This window comes from Erinaceus europaeus, chromosome 2, assembly GCF_950295315.1.
Source record: "Erinaceus europaeus chromosome 2, mEriEur2.1, whole genome shotgun sequence".
Lineage (NCBI taxonomy): Eukaryota > Metazoa > Chordata > Mammalia > Eulipotyphla > Erinaceidae > Erinaceus > Erinaceus europaeus.
In genome coordinates, this window is record NC_080163.1 from 152611266 (window position 1) to 152627597 (window position 16332).

Sequence of the window (16332 nt, forward strand, 5' to 3'; positions counted from 1 at the left end):
GTATCTTAAAAAATCAAGAGGGCCAGTAAGATGGCTCACATGGATAGTGTGCTGCTTTGCCATGCATGCAACCCAGGTTTGAGCCTGGGTTTGAATCCTATTGCCGTAGGGGAAGCTTTGGTGCTGTGGTCTCTCTCACTCTTTCCCTTCCTCCCTCCCTCCCCCTCCCTCTCCCTGTTCCTCTCTCTGTCCTTCTCCACCATATATATATGAAAAAGTCAGCCTAGAGCAGTGAAACCCCAGTGATGGCAAAAATTAACAAAAGGGACCCAGTGGTGGCACACCCAATAGAACACACATGTTATAATGTACAAGGACCAGGGTTCAAGTCTCCAGACTCCACCTGTGAAAGGAAGCTTCATGAGCAGTGAAGCAGTGCCATGAAGAGTCTCTCTTTCTCTCTCCCTCTCTATCTCCTCCTTCTCTCTTAATTTCCCTCTGTTTCTATCCCAAAGATCACAGAAGTAAAGGGACTGGGTGGTGGCACCCCCGGTTGAGCACATGTGTTACAATGCACAAGGACCCAGGTTCAAGCCCCTAGTCTCCATCTGCAGAGGTGGAAGCTTTGCAAGTGGTGGAGCAGAGCTGCAGGTGTCTCGGTCTCTCTCCCTCTCCCCTACCGATTTCTCTCTGTGTCTATCAAATAAATAAAAGAGAAAAATCACATAAGTAGATAAAATATTAAAAACAGATTTTTTTTTTTTTTTGCCTCCAGGGTTATCGCTGGGGCTCAGTGCCTGCACAGTCCACTGCTCCTGGAGGCTATTTCCTTTTTCCCTTTTGTTGCCCTTGTTTTTTATCTTTGTTGTTGTTGTTGCTGCTGTCATTATTGTTGGATAGGACAGAGAGAAATGGAGAGAGGAGGGGAAGACAGAGAGGGGGAGAGAAAGATAGATACCTGCAGACCTGCTTCACCGCCTGTAAAGCAACCCCCCCTGCAGGTGGGGAGCCAGAGGCTTGAACTGGGATCCTTAAGCTGGTCCTTGCACTTTGCACCATGTGCGCTTAACCCGCTGTGCTACCGCCCAATTCCCCTAAAAACAGAAATCTAAGAACTGCTCAAGGTCTGCAGCTCCCACAAGCCTTCAAGTCAGTTTACTGGCTGCAGCATAGCAGGAGAGGCTAGAAAGGTGGGGTTCCTGTGGCAGCAAAGGGGGGCTTCTACTTAGTCCTGAGGACAGCCAGCCAGCCAGGCTATCACCCCAAGTGACAAGGCATGTGGGGAGGCACCTGCATGAGAATCTGGACCCCGCTGCGGAGGTCCTCGGCGATGACGTCTGAGTAGAAGGCCTTGATCTTCCTCTTGTTGAGCCATTTGGTGTGCCCGTTGGCAATGAGCCGGAGCTCAGGCATCCTCTGCTTGCGGGGTCCCTGTCAGGGTATTGGGGGCGGAGGGTTGATATCAAGGTCTGCCTCACCCTCTGGCCTGACATTCAACCAACCCCTCCACCACCTTCAGAGACTTCTCACGGGCTCAGCAACAACTGGAGGTTTCCGTAGGGAGTTGGGAAGGGACCCAAAAAGGGGGGGGGGTGGATGGAGATAGAGCTGGTGAGTGTGTGTGTGTATGGGGGGTAGTGGGGGTAAATCCAGCTACACGGGGACCTGGCTGGGCTCTGCCTCCTCCACAGACCCCTCATGTGGGTAGATAAGTCCCTCCAGGATTGTCTCTGCACCCCATTTCGAGGGGGCACTCACGATCAGCACGTGGCCACAGATCATCAGGCTGAGGTTCCTGGTGAAGGTGCCCACAAAGTCCACCAGGGCTGGGCGAAAGTTAGGGGGCCCTGTGAGCACCAGGCACTGGGGGCTAGAAAGGGGAAGGGAGAAGGCATGAAACAACAGGACAGGTCCTCAGGTTGGAGGGGACACTAAATGTCAAACACAGGTGCCTCAGGAATTCTGCCACCTCCCAGACAGGTTCTTGATTCAGTCCTCCACCTCACTAAGGCCCACTGAATAGCTCAGGGCTTCATCTTTCTGTCTGTGAGTCGAGGGGAACTTTGGGAAGGCCCTCTTGTCTGTTTGTTTGCCAACAGGATTATCACTGGGCTTCAGTGCATGATTCCAGTATCTCCAGTGGCCATTTTTTCCACATTTTCTTTGACAGAGGGTGAGCAACAGATGCACTTGGTTGAGCACACACATTATCATGCACAAGGTCCTAGGTTCAAGCCCCCAGTCCCCACCTATGAGAGGGAAATGTAACAAGTGGTGAAGCAGTGCTGCAGGTGTCTTTATCTCTGCTCTCTATCTCCCTCTTCCTGTCTTAATTTCTCTTTGCCCTATCAAAGATAAGAAAAATAAAACAAAAAAAATTTAAGAGAGGGACAGCAAGAAGGGGAGACACCTGCTGCATTGTTCCATCACTCATGGAGTTTCCCCCTTGCAGGTGGGGACCAGGGGCTTGAACCCATATCCTCACACATGATAATGTAGGCACACAACTGGTGCACCACTCCCCACACCCTCTTTGTTGTTGTTTTTAAATATTTATTTATTCCCTTTTGTTGCCCTTGTTGTTTTTTTATTGTTGTAGTTATTATTATTGTTGTCATTGTTGTTGAATAGGACAGAGAGAAATGGAGAGAGGAGGGGAAGACAGAGAGGGGGAGAGAAAAATAGACACCTGCAGACCTGCTTCACCACCTGTGAAGCGACTCCCCTGCAGGTGGGGAGCCGGGGGCTTGAACCGGGATCCTTCCATCGGTTCTTGTGCTTTTCGCTGCACTATCGCCCGGCTCCCCTTTGTTTGTTTTTTTTATTATTATTGTTTATTTTTTTCTTTTACCAGAGCACTGCTCAGCTCTGGCTTATGACTGTGCCAATGACTGAACCTGGGACCTCTGAGCCTCAGGCATGAAAATCTGTTGCATAACCGCTGGTCTATCTCCCCAGCCCCTTTCTAATTCTTTCGTAGCCACCCTACTGGGTGTCCATTGCCCTCCCTACTCAGGTCACCAAAGGTTCCACAGGGGCAAACCTCCCTTTTCAGTGCTCCATCTGGTGGTCCTGCCCAGCCCAGCCCAGCATACTGTAAGGAAAGCAAAGTCTGGGCGTGGGGAGGCCTGTCACTTACAAGCTCACTATGTCACCTGGGCGGGTAACTCAGTCTCTGTATCCAGGCAACCAAAGGTCATGGTTAAGACTGAGTGGGAACCAGATAAAATTGTTTGCTCACCAGCTTTGTGGGCTGAGGTCAGTTAATTAACTTCTCTGTGCCTCTGTGCTCTTGGATGTAAAAGGGGTTAGTAACTATGTAGGGGGGGGGAGGGATTGTTGTGTGGCTGCCTAAGGCATTTTGCACAGCACCTGGCTCCCAGCAGATGTGACACAAATACGACTGAATCTTGGCAGAATGGTTTTGTAGGAAGATGGGGGTGGTAGTGGCACAATTCCCACCAAGGAGAAGGAGTCAACTTTGAAGAGCACCCAGGAGAAGACCCTCAGAATCAACCTCACAACTGATTGCCCTGGGAATCCCAACCCCAACTCACCACTACATTCCCCTTTGCAATGCACAGAGACATGTTCTGCTGTGGAAACTGAGGCACAAGCAGGCACTTGACTTGCTTGCAAATTCCTATTAGGCAGTGCTTAACCTGCTCCCACTTCTGTTCCCTGAATGGGGAGGAGGACAGGTCCATCCAGGCCTTTGAGGCTTCCAGGAGCAATTCCCCAGCCACCTATGTTCTAGTCAGGATCTACAGACCACTCTCACTAGTAGTTATTTTTCTTTCTTTTTTTTTCTCTTTTCTTTTTTTCCTTCCTTCCTTCTCCTCCTCCTCCTCCTTCTTCTTTTTTTTTACCAGCACACTGCTCAGTTCTGGTTTATGGTGTTGTGGGGGATTGAATCTGGGACTTTGGGGCCTCAGGCATGAGAGTGTCTTTGCATGACTATCTCCTCCACTCACCGGTAGTTCTTAATGTGGTCCTCCACCTCATTGAGACCCACGGAGTAGCTCAGGGCCAGGTTGTAGGAGCCAGCTTGCACTGAGGAACCCCAGTTCACCTCTGGGGGAGGGGGGTTAAACATAAGATTAAAAATCACTGGGAGAGGGGGTTGAGCGGTGGCACAACTGGTTAAGCACACATAGTACTAAGCCCAAGGACCCGTGCAAAGATCCGGGTTCGAGCCCCAGCTCCTCACCTGCAGGGGGATATTTGATGAGCTGTGAAGCAGGTCTGTTGATGTCTATCATTCTCTCTCCCTCTCTATCTCCCCCGCCCCTCTCAATTTCTCTCTGTCCTATCCAATAAAATGGAAAAATGGCTGCCAGGAGCAGCAGTGGATTAATAGTGCAGGCAGCAAGCTCCAGCAATATCTCTGGAGGAAGAGAAAAAGAAATTACTGGGACAAAATGGAAACACAGAGGGAAGGGGGTGTCTTTGAGAACCAAGCACCTATGAGAGCTGACCCACTTGGTAGGTGAAGAGCAAAATTAAACAGGAAGTTATTGCCTCTTGCAAACACTCCTGCCACCACACCCAATACCACCACTCCCCCCAAACAAAGAGCTTCATTATCATCTGGAAGGCTGTTTTCAAATTCAGTATTCCAGATTTTTTTTTTTTTTTGGAGTTTGGTACATTCCCCAACCCAAGATCCTCGCCTGTGTGCATGCAGGCAACCCAAGCGTGTGTCCAAGTGTGGTCCTCCTCCCCTTGGCCAACCTGCAGGCCTAGATGTGTACACCTCCGGCCCACACAGGGCAGGGGACCCTGACCCCTGGGTATCTAGGAGAAATGAGAGTTCTGAAAGGGCACAGGAAACTGGTCCCAGAACTAAGAGGGGGTACAGACCCAGGAGGCAGGAGTGGCTGCAGCCTACCCCCCCCCCAGCCTGGACCCACCCACCTGGCTTCTTGTAGATCACATAGAGCAGGAGGAAGAGGACCACGCCGATGGCGATGAGGGCCGCCCACCAGGTAAGCAGGAACATGATGACCACAGAGATGACTGCCCCAAACAGCGCCACCCACTTGCTGTAGTATCGGAATGAGGGTCTCCAGCCTGGGCAAGGGCACAGGGTGCTGAGCACTCAATATGAGGGAGCTTCTGCTGGCCCAGGCCTGGGAAGCAATGCCGGGGGCCCAGCAAGCACCTGCCTTCCCACCTCCTCCTAACTCCCATTCCCAGGGCTGGAACTGCCAGCTCCAGTGGGGAGCACAAGCCCCCTCAGCTGGCACCACACCACATTGGCAGGCCTCACCCAGGAGCAATCATCCATCTCTGGACTAGCATAGCTGTAAGGGGCCTTGATCAGCAACAGCACCTGGTCTCCTGGCTTAGGTGAAGCCAAGCAGTGAAAGGGAAGCAGAAGCCTGTGGTTCTGCTTCCCTTACCTGCAGGCCAAACTAAGGCCGCCAATAGTGACTTCTGCCCCACAGCACAACCCTGGGGACACCATGGTCCTTGGTCTATAGGAAATACATCTGGCAACCAGCCCATTGGTCATTAGAAAAAGACTTCCCTCAAGATTTTTCTTTATGGCCAGGCTTACAGTGCTGCAATAATGCACCAGACTTTCATGCCTAAGGCTCTGAGCTCCCAAATTTAATCAGTTTAATCCCTAGCACCACCATACACCAGAGGTAAGCAGCACTCTGGGTCCCTCTGTCTTTCATTTAAATGAGTCTCAAAGACACTTATTCTCCTCCTCCTCCTCCTCCTCCTCCTCCTCCTCCTCTTTCTCCTCCTTCTTCTTCCTCTTCTTTCTTTTGCCAGAGCACACTGCACAGCTCTGGTTTATAGTAGTATGGATGATTGAACCCTACAACTTTGAAGCCTTAAGCATAAAAGTCATTTGCATACCCATTATGCTACCCCACCCCCCAAAGACTCTCCTTTTAAAGAGATAGCAAGATAATTCACTTGGGAGGGTGCCTGCTTTGTTGTGTGTATGACCTAGGTTCAAGCTCAGCTCTATTAGCACTGGAGGAGGCTTGATGCTGTGGCATTTTTCTCTTTCTCCCTCTACCTGTCTTTCCCCTTTCTATTTGAAAAAGTCAGACTAGAGTGGTTAAGCCCCAGAAACAACAACAACCATCCAATCAATCAATCCTCTCTTTACTACCATTTGCTACCAATCTTTATAATAATCATCCAAATCTATAACATCTATGACTCAAGTAGCGCCCCCTAGAGTTGTGTTTCATACAACCTGCCACAAACCTATCTGTGACTTTGTGTGCCTCTCTCCCCTCTCTGGGGATGAGATGCTTGACTCCTGCCAGAATGATGGAGGAAGGTACTAGAAAAAGCTGCACCCTGTAACTGGCCTATGCATCCACATTTAATACTCACTAAATGCTTGAACAGGGAGTTGTTTTTGTTTTTATCATTGGTGTTGTTGTAGCCTATGAGCATTCTCTTCAATGGATCTTGATTGGATAAGTGATCTTGGTGACTCATACTTTGAGAGGGGGTCCATACCTCTGACCCCTGGAGGGATGGGTGCAGGGCTGCTTACCTGGTGAGTTGGTGATGGAGGCATGGAAGCAGCTGAAGTTGATGAGGGCGTAGGAACACAGGAAGAAGTTGGAGATGATGGGAGCTATGGTGTTAAGCTCAGCTTCAGGGACCCAAGGAGAAAGAGAGACAGACAGACAGACTACTACCAGGCATCCTAGCATATCAGTGGCAGGTTGGTGGCAGACTACCCCAGGCAGACCACCAAGGGCTCCATATGCCCCCTTCTCATCTATCAAATGGGTTCATTGATCTGTGAAGTGGGAATGACTAATGTTTTGCAAGCTACAAACAGCTGGCGTTCAAGCGGATGGAGAATTGTGTGAAGCTAGATCTCATCAAGCCAGGAGAAACCAAAGGCAGGGCTGCCACACTGTTCTGGTGAACACACACTACTGGAAGCCTATGTTCTGAGGATTGCCTAGGTGAGGAAAATTCTTAGCTATAATTTCTCTGAATATAGCCTCTGTTCTTTTTACCCTGTCCCCTTTTATAGGAATTCCTGAGGAATTCACTCTTACGTTTAACCTTTTGATGAAGTCTGCTATTTCACAAAGTGTTACTTCGTTCTTTCTAAACCTTTCATGCACACTACAGGAAGGAAAGCATTTTATGAGGGGACCCAGGACACACACTGCCTTGTATCTGAAACCTTCAAATTATATCTCAGTTGCTGCCATGGTAGGAAGGAACCAGCTCTGGAACCAGCTTCTTCCTTGCCCTGTGTCCTTACTGCTCCCCTGACCCCAGAAAACCCAGACATGTGTCCTCATCTTCAGAACTTTTTCTGGGGCTTTCCTTAACAAGACAAGCACTATTTAGGAGTCAACTTTCTGTAGATAGTTCCATAGGTTGACTACAAGAACCCTGCCTCAGAGACTCAGATCACAGTGCTTAGCCTGCTATTCAGAGATACCAGGTAGGACATCAATATCCCAGGTGCTGGAAGTGAACAGGAAGCAGAAATGGGACTAGGAACACCAGGCCCAGTGAGGACTCCCTCCCCGACTCTGCCTCATTTTTATCCGATTTAGGGTCCTAGAGTCTCTAGCATTTGGAAAGCTGCCCTTGAGTAAAAATGACTAGTCCATTAGGGTGAGACTTGTGAACTGGTGCCAAGTGACATCTGAGATACACCTGCTATGCTCTGCTACTTCCATTTTGCAGGTGAGGAAACAGGCCCAGGGAGGTAGAGTGATTTCTCCAAGGTCATACAGCAGACATGTGACAGATGGTCATTCAAATTCATGGGTTCACTGGGTTCTTTGTCCTAAAGCACCCCCACCCTTGAGTCCCAGGGATGGGAGAGGTATGTCTAGAGGCTCAAGGGATGGGAAAATGAGATCTGTGGGATTTCCACACCCTCAGAGTAGCAGAGCCAACTGCTTAATCCAGCTGGTCTTGGGCTCCAAGGGTGTCCTGGGGACAAATTCAGACCCTGGATCAGGGCTCCCATCTGCCAAAGGAAAAGCAGACCATGTCCCTTCTAACAGAATAGATGGTCCACCTGCCTTATACTACATGGGAACTGCCCATGTGGAGCTGGGGGTAATGGAGGTACCACCAACCACCTTGAGACTCCTTCCAGCAGGGCCTCACCCACCAAGGTTCTTTTGTTAGCTCTAGCTGTGCTGGGTGCCCAGGTGAGAAGAAGGAAGAAGGACTCTGTGCCACCTGCCCCCCACACACACCACAGCCCCTCACCAATGATGATGAAGGCCACTGCGATGGCATAGGCCAGCAGATAGCCACGCACCGGCTCCTTGTTCTTGCCATAGCCTTTGCCGAAGAAGCCAATCAGGGGGTACAGCTTGTCCTCACACAGGCACTGTGGGCACAGGGCAAAGTGCTGGTCTCTCCAACTTCCATGGCAGGACCTGTACCCTCCCCTCCCCTGTGGTACTTGCACCTCCCCCCTCCTTGGCTGTCCCATGAGCTTGGGCAGGTACACCTCCAGCAGGTGTGTGTGGGGGGACCTCCTATCCTCCCTACCTTCCCACGGAATAGAGAGAGGCAGCTGAGTTTTGGGGGGAGTGGCCCAGTGGGGGAGCTGCAGCACAGGTGAGAAATGTAGCCTCCCAAAACTCCACACAAAGGAGCTGCTCAGCCCAGTCCAGCTTCTTTTAGTCTAGACACACCTGTGACTAACCCCACCCCCAGGACTTGTGGGTAATATCCTGGGGAGACCCTAAGCCTCCTGGACACTGTATGCCCGCTTCTGCACCCTCACCTGGAAGACTTTGGCGGCAGAGACAAGGCAAGCCAGGGCAGAGGAGAGGGTGGCCCCAAAGATGCCGGCAGTGATGAGGGGTGCAAAGCCTGACACCATGCTCATAGTCTGCAAGGGACACGGGGTTCAGGTCCCCTGTGGTAGGGCTTGGGAACAGAGTACCCACATAACACACCTCAGTTCCCTCAGTGAGCTGGCACAAGATCCAGGAGCCCCCACTTGATTACCAACATTTCTTCCCCAAACCTGGGGCCTAACTCCTCCCCCCCACCCCACCCCTAGTCATATGTACCCCAGTGTGTTCTGGCTTTCCCCAGCCCAGCCCTACAGACTGCCTGGCAGGGACCCCTGTACCTGGTAGTAGTTAATGAGGCCAAAGCGACAGCTGTGCTCCTGGGAGCACTCAGTGAAGTTCCAGCCATAGCCACAGGCCAGCCCTTCACAGGCACCAGAGCCTGGCGTCACCGTGTCATTCAGGATCCCAGAGGCATCTCGAACCACGCAGGAACCTAAGGAGAAAGGAGGGTGAGGAAAAGTCTACCTATCCCCCTTTTATCTCCCCTCCTCTCCTCTCTTCTCTCATCCCCACTCAAAATGCTAGTCTTTTATCCAAAGCCCAGCTCTTCCTGTGCATGTAATGATGGCACTTGTGAGGTGCCAAGAAAAAGCTGGGGAGCAGGCATTACTATTCTTTTTGGAATTCTATTCTGCAAAAGCACAGGGAGCTAAGTGACCAATCAGAGATCATAATCCCTTCTTCTTCTTCTAGCGTTTGCCATCATAATCCCTGAGTCAGCATTCAGTATTTGTGACCTGGGTCATGTCCCTTGGCCATCTGTGAACAGCTTATCTCACAAGATGTTTAGAGAAACAAGAGCACCGGTGAGGAAATGACTGAGAGGCAAATGTCCACAGCTTCCCCATGTCTAGGTTCAAACCCCAGCTCCCCCATTCAGTAGCTGTGTGACCTTGGGCAGGTTATTTAGTCTTTCTGAGCTTTGGTTTTCTCCTAGTAGCAGCAGTGGTCAGATTAAACATGACAAGGTTTGCACTACACATCAGCCACCAGTATCATTAATATTGTTCCTAGAGTTGGATCAAGATTTCTTCTGTAAAACTTCCAAGCCCATGAATTCAGAAGCTCAGGAACCAGAGGAACTAGCTCTCACATCTTATTTCCACCTCAGAGCAGCCCCAGTCATGGGTCAGGTGTGCTGATCGCCACAGGGTGACCTCAAAAGTAAGGCTCAAGCTCTTCTTTCTGGGGGTGAATAATCTTCCCAGCCCAGCTCTCCTTGTTAGAATCTAAGTTTGTTTGTTTGCTTAATTGTTTTTTTTTTTTTTGTCTGTTATTGCCAGGGTTTCACTACTCCAGGATGACATTTTCAGATAAAGACAGAGAGACAGAGGCAGGAACGGAGAAAGATACCGTAGTACCACAACTTCCTTTAATGTGGTTGGGGCTGCTCGCATGGCAAACTGATGCACTAACCAGGTGAGCTATTTTGCTGACCCTCCAGCTCTCCCTGGTAGAGAGCCACATCCCACCCTGTGGCCCCCTCCAGGGTCTGAGCCAATCACTTACCGATGGTGGCTGAGATGGCCAGGTAGGAGATGGTGGTCCAAAAAATGGCCATGAGTGTTCCCTTGGGGATGGCTATGGCAGGGTCCTAGGGGAAGGAGGGGGTGTCAGATAGTCCCTGGGCTCCTCCCAGGCCTTGCCCTTGTGGCTGGAGGTGAGACAGTAACCTTCAACCTTACCCCCTTAAGTCCTCTCTAACACAGGCAGGGAGGACCTTAGAAACTGAGACTCCACAGATCCTGAGGATAGGACACAACCAAGTGCCAGCACTGAGGGCACACCAACGGCCTGAGAGTCCAGAGCCTAGAGAGGAAGTCCCCCAGATCCATGCCTAATCCATGCCCTTGGCTCACTGGGCTCTGGGGGCAGTGAGGGAGGATGAGCATGGAGGGCTATGGAGTCAGCCTGCCTGGGGTGAGTTCCCATGCTGCAGCCCCTTCAAGACTCGCAGGGGTGCTGGCAAAGGAACTATTGATAGTTCTGGGAGGCATGTCCCCACCATGTCAATCTCCTATTGGTCTGTCTGGTTCCACCACATTGAGTGTATAAACAGGTCTCAAGGTCTCTCTTCCCCTCTAAGAAAGACATCTCTGTGAACATGTTCCTAATAGTGACAGGGAAAACATACACACACACACACACACACACACACACACACACACACACACACACACACACGCACACACACACACTGAAGAGTCAGGAGCAGATGAGGTCAGGAGCCATGAGGAGTGTGGAGGTGGCCCTGTATCAGCCACACCTATGTGGAGGGACATTGGCTAGAATTTATACAGCAAAACCCCCTCCAAGCACAGGGCCAGCGTGTGAATGAAGTGACAGTGCGTGAGCCCTCGCAGAACCCCAGGAGAATGTTGGTAAAGAAGGCAGCATGTGGGGACCCGGAGATAGCTCACCTGGTACAGCACACATGTCACCACAAGCAGTGACCCAGGTTCAAGCCCCCGGACACTACATGGGAGCACCAGAGGAGGAGCTTCACAAGTGATGTAGCAGGACTTTGACATCACGCCCACTTCTAGATCTTTCTCTCTCCCTCTCTGATTTCTTTGTTTTTATTAAATTTTGCTGTTGTTGTTGCTACCAGGTTTATCCCTGGGGCTTGATGCATACACACCAAATCCACTGCTGCTTTTGGCCTTTCCCACTCCCACCCTCTTCTTTTTTTCTTTATTTTGATTGAACAGAGAGAAGTTTATGAAGGTAAAGAGAGAAAGGGAGTGAGACCAAGAGATACCTCCAGGACTGTCGTATTGCTCATGAAACCTCGCCCCCTCGCAGCTGGGGACCAGGGGCTTGAACCTGGGTCCTTCCAAATGGTGACATGTATACTCTACTGGGTGCACTATTGCCTGCTCTCCTCACTCTGTCTCCTCACTCTGTCTCTCCTTACCTTCTGTCTGGGGAAAAAAAAATCCATTGGGAGTGATGGAATCATACAGGCATGATATCCCAGCAAAAGCCAGTGGCAGAAACAAAACAGAGCCAGCCAGCCACATGGTGACAATGACTGTGACGGTGTCAACTCACCCTTTGCCCTTCCTCTATGTGGGTCCTGCTCTAAGCACTTTTTTTTTTTTTGGCCTCCAGGGTAATTGCTGGGGCTTGGTGTCAGTACTACGAATCCACTGCTCCTGGGGGCCATTTTTTCCATCCATGTTTTAAAATTTTTTCATTTACTTTATTTTAATGTTTAAGAGTAGATACAGAGGGAAAAATACTGAGAGAAAGAGACCAGAGCACTGCTCAGTTCTGGCTTATGGTGGTGCTGGGGATTGAACCTGAGATCTCAGAGCCTCAGGCTTTTAATGCATTTGCATAATCATTATGCTATCTCCCCAGCCCCCATCCATTTTTTTATTGTATAGGACAGGGAGAAATTGAGAGAGGAGGGGGAGGCAAAGACAGGGAGAGAAAGACAGACACCTGATTTGCTGCTTGTGAGGCAACCTCCCTGCAGGTGGGGAACTAAGGACTCAAGCTGGGATCCTTGCACAGGTCCTTGTGCTTTGTATTAGGTGCTCTTAACCCGGTATGCCACTACTTGGCCCCCAGCACTTTGCATATATGTATGCATGGAGTCCTCACCACCACCCTGCAGACTAGGCTAGACTAGTCCCATTTTACACTGGGGAACCTGAGCCTCTGAGAAACTGGAAGGGACTTGCTTTAAGTTACAAAGTGAGGGCTCTAGAAAGAGAGCAGCCCTTCTCCTAACGACATGTCCCATAAATTGGGAAAAAGACTGATGCAGGGGACAGAGGCCCCACTAGGGCTTCACAGGGCATAGGGCACAGTGACAGCCCTCTCCTCCCTCCTCAACCCCAGCTCTGACAGAGCTGCCTGCTTTGGGTGCCTGGTCCTGGGCTGGTGGGTAACCTAAGATGCTTGTTGAAGCAAGGAGATAAATTTTTGCACTGAAATCGTCTCTCAGGGAGGGCTGGATGGTAGTGGGTTGTCTGAGCACAAGCCTGGTCTCTGCCTAGACCTCAGAGAGGGCCTTTCTCTCTCATTTCTGGGCCCCACTATGTGCCCCTCTGGCATATTCAGCAAGACAATAAATGCAAAGAGCATTTCACATCTGTAATTCATTTTAGAAAATGCATCAAGAGGGTGGGGGAGACAGCATCATGGTTATGCAAAAAGACTCATGCCTGAGGCTCTGAGATCCCAGGTTTAATCCCCCGAACCACCATAAGCTAGAGCTGAGCAATGCTCAGGTAGATATATAAGTAAATAAATAAATCTAGAAAGAAAGAAAAGAAGGAATAAAGGAACTAAGGAAGGAAGTAAAAAAGGAAGGAAGGAAGGAAGGAAGGAGAAAAGGAAGAAAGGAAGGAAGGAGAGAAGGAAGGGAAAAAGGAAGGAAGGGAAGAAAAAATGAAGGAAGGAAGGGAAGGAGGGAGGGAGAGAGGAAGAAAGGAAGGAAGGAAGCAAGGAAGGGAATGAAAGAAAAAGAAAATGCATCAAGGAACATTGAGGAGGACTGGAGCTTGAGGGTAAGAGTCCCAGGCACAGAGCAAGACTCCTCCCCATCACCACCTCCACACTCCATCTCTGTCTCTTTTGTCTCCTCTCCACCACCCCCCTTCAGTTAGCACTTTGCCAGAGCCCCTGCCAAAATGCATCTCTGCTCTGCGACTTTACAATACCTCTGCTCTAACACTTCCTGTTCATTCCATTTCACCACAGCTCACTCAACAAAGATGAGCCAGGTACCTGGCAAGTGTTAGCCCCTTAGATGGGCTGAGGGATGCAGAGGCAAACCTTGGATCTCCAGACACAGTGAGGGACAGACACATGTCACAGGCCAGGGGAGATGGTGACTCTGGGAGACACATAAAGATAGAGATGGGAGCTGCAAGGGAACAAAACTTTTCCAGGTAGATTGGAGGAGTGACAGGATGACAGACACAAACAAAGGCTTAGATGCTGAGAACAGAGACAGGACTGGGGTCTGGAACCCCAAGCTGAGGAGTCTGCTCAGGAAGACAGTAGGGAGTTCTGTGAGGGTTGCTAGCACAGCAAGAGAAGAGGTGCTGGATTTAGTCTGAGCCCTGGATGATCAAAAGTAACTTGGTCCTCTGTTTAGACTGGGAGTCTCAGGAACTGGGGAGGAGTGGGGGGTTGAGGGAGACTAGCCCATTTGGGGGTGACCCTCTAATTTTAGAGTGCAATGTGTTTCCTAACAACCAGCGGGTAGAAAACTGGATGTGGACTGCACTGAGCTGAGCTGGACTACTTTGGATCTCAGAAGCTCTGGCACTGAGGTTTTAGCACCAAGTTCAGTGCCAACAGGAAGGTCTTGGGAGGGGCAGAGCTCAAGTCCCACTCACCTTCAGGTCTCCAGAGATGTTGGCCCCTGCCAGAATGCCTGTGGCTGAGGGGAAGAATATGGAGAACATCCCAAAGAAGCTGCCATCTGCACCCCGCCAATCAGGTACCAAGTTCTGGACAAAAATGTCAGCTGGAAAACCAAGGTCTGTATGTCAGTACCATCTGGGGGTCTCCCCTCACCCCTGATTCTCTGGGAGCAGTTCCTGAAAATGGGAGTCAGGGTTCCACACTCCAGATGCCGCCAGAGTGGTGGGCAGACTACCCGACCCCAAGGCTTCAAGCAGGGGCTTCAAGCATAAACATACCCCGGTAGCTGAAGAAGCCTTTGGAGGCCTTATCCTCTGATGGGGGGATCAGCGTCCCCACCAAGTAGTTGGCGAAAGAGACCATGATGACGAGGAAGAAAAGCACCTGGGCCTGGGGGTGAAGGGTCCTGGAGGTCAGGTGGGAGCTCCAGCTGGGAAGGACTCATTCACCATCCCTCCCTCCCTCCCTTATTCACTCACTCATTCATCCACTTCTTCACTTATTACTTCATTCAACACCTGTGATGTCACAAATTCTACTCTAGGAATTGAAGGCATAGCAGGATATTTATTTATTTATTTATTTATTTATTTATTTATTTGATAGAGACAGAGAGAAACTGAGAGAGAAGGGGGAGACAGAGAGGGAGAAAGAGAAACTCTTACAGCACTGCTTCACCACTTGTGAAGCTTTCCCCCTGAAGATGGAGACCAGGGGCTTGAACCGGGGTCCTTGCATGTTGTACTATGTGTGCTCAACCACCCCGCCCCTCCTAGCAAGGCTCTTCTCTTGATAAATAAACAAGATGAATCTAGGGTTAAAACTGGGGTGTGATCAGGCCTTAATGGGGTTCTTTTAGCAGGGGGACCTGGGAAGATGTACCCAAAGGGAGGTTTGAAGCAGGTAAGTGAGCTGGATATCCCAGGGGCTTTCAGCTTAGTGTTCAAGGAACAAGGAGGAACCCAGCTTGGTTGGAGGTTGGAGAGCGGGGTAGAGGTGTTTGACCCTGTCTTATGACCACAGCTCCACAGCTCTCCCCCAGTATTTCCCAGGCTCAGTCCTCAGATTTGGGCTGGGTCCAGGCTCTAATAAAGGCTGTGTTCCCCTAACCTCTCCTGGAGAGAGGTGTCAGTAGCAGACCAAGTTCTAGTTGAATGGTTATGAGCAGAAGGAAAGACATACACTCTCCAAGCTGTACCAGGAGAAGAAAGGGAAGAGAGGGTGGGGTGTCAGGTGGTGGCACACCAGGTCAAGTGCACATAGTACGAAGTGCAAGGACCCACACAAGGATCCAGGTTCGAGCCCTCGGCTCCCCAGGTGGAATCCCTGGACGGGGGGGGGGGGGGAGGGTTGCTTCATAAGCAGCAAAGCAGGTCTGCAGGTGTCTCTCTTTCTGTCTGTTTTTCCCTCCCCTCTCAATTTCTCTCTGTCCTGTCCTATTGTCCTATAAGATGAAATAAATGGCCACCAGGAGCAGTAGATTTGTAGTGTGGCACTAAGCCCCAGAGATAACCCTGGACACACACACACACACACACACACACACAAAGGAAGAAAAAGAAGACAGTGAAGAGGAAGAAGGTGGTGGGATAGTTCATTTGGGAAGGAGCCTGATTTACTTCACATGCAGCCCAGTGTGGGTCTAATGTGTGTCTGAGCATGGATGGTTGACCCCCCCAGAAGCTCGTTTATCAGACTCCCCTTGGCATGCCAGCCTTGTGGTCGAGCGAGATATGGCCAGAGTAAGTGGGGGAATTCCAACCTTCTTATCAGCCTCACCGCATCACCCCACCCCTCCTCCCTCTGGTGGGCTTCGCCTTCCTTAAATTTCTATTTCCCCGTTCCTGCATCACCATCCACACCTTCTCATTGCCTTGCTCTCTTTTCCCTTATGAGGAGATATTGGTCTCATTGGCCAGCTGGCTACTTCCCCTGCACAGCTACCCCTTTATAAACTTGTAACTGCAACAATAAAAGGTTCTATCTTCCGCCACGGTACCCTGAGGAGGTTTGTTGTATCGTCCGCTGCCATAGTACACTGGAAGATCCCTCACCAAACTCACCCCTGCCTCTGCTGGCCCGGGATTCCCCACTCTCCATCTCCTGGTGACCAACAGGCCAGACGGAGAAATGGGAGCCGGGCTGGCTCGTTCCCCTGAGGAACCCG

At 50.5% G+C, this 16332-nt stretch overlaps 1 protein-coding gene across 6 annotated transcripts in view; it reads right to left on the reverse strand.

Moving 5' to 3' along the window:
• SLC12A3 (solute carrier family 12 member 3) overlaps positions 1-16332 on the reverse strand; it is a 49064-nt gene that overhangs the window by 26463 nt on the left and 6269 nt on the right. For all 6 annotated transcript variants that reach the window (XR_009548292.1, XM_007520110.3, XM_060185512.1 and 3 more), the window contains 11 exons: positions 14444-14555; positions 14138-14268; positions 10287-10371; positions 9056-9210; positions 8702-8809; positions 8176-8299; positions 6473-6574; positions 4858-5013; positions 3915-4014; positions 1699-1810; positions 1231-1371 (listed from right to left, as the gene is read on the reverse strand). Coding sequence is in view for 5 of the 6 variants with exons in the window: in XM_007520110.3 (XP_007520172.1) it covers positions 1231-1371; positions 1699-1810; positions 3915-4014; positions 4858-5013; positions 6473-6574; positions 8176-8299; positions 8702-8809; positions 9056-9210; positions 10287-10371; positions 14138-14268; positions 14444-14555 (1326 nt within the window). In the remaining variant the exon portion in view is untranslated. The remainder of the gene's footprint in view (positions 1-1230; positions 1372-1698; positions 1811-3914; positions 4015-4857; positions 5014-6472; positions 6575-8175; positions 8300-8701; positions 8810-9055; positions 9211-10286; positions 10372-14137; positions 14269-14443; positions 14556-16332) is intronic.